Source organism: Notothenia coriiceps, unplaced genomic scaffold (assembly GCF_000735185.1).
Source record: "Notothenia coriiceps isolate Sejong01 unplaced genomic scaffold, NC01 NC01_scaffold00007011, whole genome shotgun sequence".
Lineage (NCBI taxonomy): Eukaryota > Metazoa > Chordata > Actinopteri > Perciformes > Nototheniidae > Notothenia > Notothenia coriiceps.
In genome coordinates this window covers 1,210-5,721 of record NW_011339712.1, presented here as the reverse complement: position 1 = coordinate 5,721, position 4,512 = coordinate 1,210, and the positions used below count along the sequence as shown (strand labels likewise).

At 40.2% G+C, this 4,512-nt stretch overlaps 1 protein-coding gene across 1 annotated transcript; it reads right to left on the bottom strand.

The window, feature by feature from the left end:
* Window positions 1-264: 264 nt before the first annotated feature.
* LOC104943876 (piezo-type mechanosensitive ion channel component 1-like) lies at window positions 265-2,382 on the bottom strand. Its single transcript, XM_010769341.1, has 3 exons — window positions 2,131-2,382; window positions 795-893; window positions 265-403 (listed from the first exon to the last, which is right to left on the bottom strand). The coding sequence occupies exons 1-3, from the start codon at window positions 2,347-2,349 to the stop codon at window positions 311-313; spliced, it is 411 nt and encodes a 136-aa protein (XP_010767643.1). The 5' UTR covers window positions 2,350-2,382; the 3' UTR covers window positions 265-310.
* Between the last annotated feature and the right edge of the window lie 2,130 nt (window positions 2,383-4,512).

Here is a 4,512-nt window from a genome sequence, read left to right as displayed (position 1 = left end):
AGATGTTGTCTCTTCTCTGTGAGCTGTACTGTTCTGTAGTATAATACTTTAAGTGTGAATCTATACGCCTATTGCCTGAATCTGCTTTATGGTTTTCTTTGGTTCTTTTGTTCTGTTTTTAATTCACCAGGTGAACCTATATGTTCATAAAATAGTGTGTGTGAGCTTAACTGTGTGTATTAAACTAAAACGGAGCATTTTCTGTCAGCTCAGATTTTATTTCTGCTTTTAATTTCAGATTCATCAACATTATTTATAATTCATTTATCATCCTTACAAACAGTACATTCTAAACAAAAACCTTGATGGTTCAGATGAAAGCATTGATACCCAGATCGGCAGGACTCTCCTCAGCCAGGGTTCCTCCTCTGCTGCTCTCTGAGCCCGTCGACAGGAGCATGAGCTGCAACAAAGAGCACACAAATAATACTTTAATATTCACAACTGTTCAATATGGTGGACATGTGACAGTTAATCCAACTTGATAGAACTCATGATGGATATGAGACATTTTTTTAAACCTCCATTGCAGTCTCTTTAAACGGTCTAATGGATTACTAAATTACATTACATTACATGTCACTTGTTAGACGCTTTTATCCAAAGCGACTTACATACTCAATACTGTGGGCAATCCCCACAGGAGCAATTCGGGGTGAAGTGTCTCGGGGACACAACGACATGCTGACTGCAGTGGGGTTTGAACCTGAGACCCCCTGATCCAAACACCAACGCACAACCCACTGCACCACACGCCTCCCTACTAAATGAGACATAGATAAATTAATATTTACCCGTGTGTCATCTTCATAGTTATCTTTGGGTTGATTCCAGGACCTCAACTCCACCATCTCCTCCTCTTCTGATTTCTCCTGTTGCTGCTCCTCCTTCACCTGCAGAACACAACAACAGCATCTCATAATAAAACACAAAGAGAAAAATCCTACAATCAAAGTGTTGATTTCTTGCAGTCATCATAGACACGGCAGCTATCACTGTAAATGCACATCTGTTCAATTGAAACACTTGTATGTCTCTTAACTCCTGCTCTCATGTGTATAATTGGAAGCTAAATAGCAAACCACTAATGACAGCTGACTGTATGTGCACACTAGTAGCTGGGTGTGGGGATTGTCCAATAGGTGTAAAAAACGATTAACAATACTACATCATTTTAGTTCATATTAATGGTGCCAAGACCAAGGCAGTCCTTTTTTACACCCCCACTTGGAAAAGTCCTCAGTGGTTAGCAATGTTGGCCAAACACATGCAGCACATGGACATTTACATTTACTGAAATAGCTTAGATTTCACTTAAATCAGGAACTGTGATCAAAGAACAACAACTAAAGATTACATTTTCTAGTTATGACGCATATTTATAATAACGCAACAAAGACCACATCACCCCCGTCCTTCAAAACCTGCACTGGCTCCCAGTCCGTCAACGAATACACTTCAAAATCCTTCTGCTAACACACAAAGTTCTCAATAACCAGGCCCCCCCCCCTACCTCACCGACCTGATCCACCACTACACTCCCTCCCGCAGCCTTCGTTCATCAGAAGCGAACCTCCTCTCTATCCCCACACGAACCAAGCTCTAAACCTGGGGGGACAGAGCCTTCTCCATCGCTGCCCCCACCCTCTGGAAATCCCTCCCACAACATATCAGAGACTGCACCGACCCCCACTTTCAAAACACTGACCAAAACACACCTCTTCAGATTGGCTTTTAATTTGTGAATTATGTTGTGTTGCTGTTTTTGTATTTTTTATTCTATTTTATCTCGTTTTATCACCACTGTAAAGCATCTTTGAGCACCTGAAAAAGCGCTTTGAAATTAAATGTATTATTATTATTATTATTAACAAACCACAGAGTAAACATATAGGGGCTACGAATGCATCCATACATTTCATTCCTACTTGTTTTTGTTATTGCAGATTACATTACAGTACATGGCATTTAATTAAAGTTTTTCCAAAGCGAAACTTCAATACCGCTGGCCAGGCCTACAAATCTTATCTGTATTTCCCAAGGACACTTTGACATTGTGACTGGTGATCTGATCACCAGCTCTGCTCTGGACACATTTCAGCCAGTACCAATGAAGAAGAAGTTTCAGACCTGGTTAGATGCCCCATGATATCCTGTCTTGAGAACGGTTGCTACGGTAACATAGAGGAAGAGCAGTATTCCTGGGTTGACGTAAACGGGCCAGTCATGGTCAGCGTTGAGGTTCAGGTCGTAGGGAAAGGAGCAGTTCCCTGGGATGATGATGTCCTTCAGACCAAACAGTCTGTACAGGAGCACAGATAAAGAGATGAAGAATAGAGTTAACGGCATGTCGCACAAATGCTTATTACTGCTGTGGTGATCTGTGGTGGTATGTGGGTCTGGGATGGCCCAGTCACAATGACACCTCTTACACTGTCAGTTTGTTAAGATAAGTGTGGAGCTATTCAAACTGACTCTTCAGAATAAAAGTCTGCGCAATGCAGATCTAAAAGATGAACTAGAAGCCAATCTGCAAGCCAAGAGAGCAAATAGTAAAAGGTCATTATTGATTTGACACATAACAGAGATGCAGCCAATTAAAGTCTGGAAACTCAAATCATACTAAAATGTGGGTACTATTTTCAAACTCTTCAAATCTTAAATGTCAAAACTGAGCCAATGTTTAAAGCGGCCAACAGAGAATGTTTATTCCACATGTTAGCTCTTTGGTGTACTGTTGTTGTATATACATGTATGTTACCGTGTTTCTCTGTTTACAAGTTGCCTGTTACTTACTGCCCTTTTGGGGATTCATTCATATTAAGAAAAAAATATATAATTAATAGAAGGTTATTTTTTTTAGTTTGAATATGAACAGCCACAACATCCAATAGAGAGTCAAAACACGATGGGGAAGCAGAAGAGGACAGAGTGAATCAGCTGAGCATCCTCCATGACCCTAACCCTCCTCCCTTGTTCAACACTGATCAATGAACTGCAGCTACGACAGATCTAGCTGCTGTTAAACCATCACAGGTCGTTGTCAGAAGACCGGGCCAGATCTACTTTCACAAAGCCAGCAAAGTCATGGCAGCTTTAAAACTGGTTTGAAAATGTTGTCAATCAAGCAGAACAATAAGTGAGTAACTACCATCTTTTTCTTCTCAAGAAAACAGAACACAGACACATCCCAAAGGAATGTAACAAATGCAATGGTGTTAATGTTCATGTTCTATTTACTAGAAATACCCACATGTAGAATCAGCACACTTATTGCAGCGAAAATACCATCTGCACAATGCTACTACAAAACAAAAAGAAACAAAAACAAGAAACTCAAGGGTATGAATCATTTAGTTTTTCCCGAGGCCTAGTCTGTGTTTCGCTCTTGTTCCTCGTGCACTCTGGTCTGTCATCGTTCAGTTTCTCTTTATTTACGTTGTTTTGTTTTGCCTTGTTTGGTCCCCCTGGTTTTGTATCAACTTTATTTAATTCAAAACGTTCTTCTTGTTATACCTGCCTCCCTAACTTCTAGCTGAAATCTTGACAGTTTTACTACCTGTGAGTCATGAATAGAAATCTTCAGTATAGAAATGTAAACACACACACACACACACACACACACACACACACACACACACACACACACACACACACACACACACACACACACACACACACACCTGGTAGAGCACCGTGTTATGACAGATGAGAGAGAAACTGAGAGCGATCATACTGAACAGAGGAATGATGCCTGGCCCGCTCCTCTGCGACTCAGCTGCTGTGAACGGCTGAGAGAACGAGGCATCAGCTGATCGCTTTTAGAAAGTCATTCCACACATACCTGAGCAGAAAACACACTCTGTGTTGTGCGTAGACGGCTCTGCTAAGATTGTTCCCTAGTTTAGGTTTCATGTTATGTGTTTATAGTGTTTTATTTTGATAGTCTTGTCTACCCTCATGTGTCTAAAGTACGTTTCCTGCCTCGTCTGTTTTCCCGCTGTTGTGATTGTCTAATTGTCTTCACCTGGTGTTGTCTGTCTAGTATATATAGTTCTCATCTTGCCCCGTCTCGTTGCCAGATTGTCTTGTGCGTTTCCAAGCATTCCAGCGTAACATTTGTCATTGTCCATAGAGTTATTGTCCATAGAGTTAGATTAAGTAAGTAGTTTTTGTAGTTTTTTGATAGTATATGTTAGACAGTTTATTGAGTGTTTGTTTTGTTGCTTTATGTATTCAGTGTGTTGTTACCTGATTACATTAAAACACTTTATTTTGATACTTTGTTTGTCTCTGCATCGTGCATTTGATTCCACGCCTTTGTACAGCCTTAACAAAAAGTGAATCTGTATTCTCTGTGTGTATGTCTTCTGAAGATGGTTTTCGTTATTCCTCAAGAAACATTCAATATGAGATGCACACAGAAATCATTTTACCAAATGACTCTACGGAACAGCCGTTTGAATGTCTATATTTGCATAAATAAAGACATGCATAAGGAATTATTCTGTA

What these genes read in the sequence shown, in the direction of transcription:
- LOC104943876 (XM_010769341.1), bottom strand. Translation starts at nt 2,349, where the DNA reads ATGCCGTTAACTCTATTCTTCATCTCTTTATCTGTGCTCCTGTACAGA. An exon ending in ATCATGGGGCATCTAACCAG is followed by an intron (nt 894 to 2,130) that starts GTCTGAAACTTC and finishes TGTGTTCTGCAG; the next exon opens with GTGAAGGAGGAGCAGCAACA. An exon ending in ACTATGAAGATGACACACGG is followed by an intron (nt 404 to 794) that starts GTAAATATTAAT and finishes TCTTTGTTGCAG; the next exon opens with CTCATGCTCCTGTCGACGGG.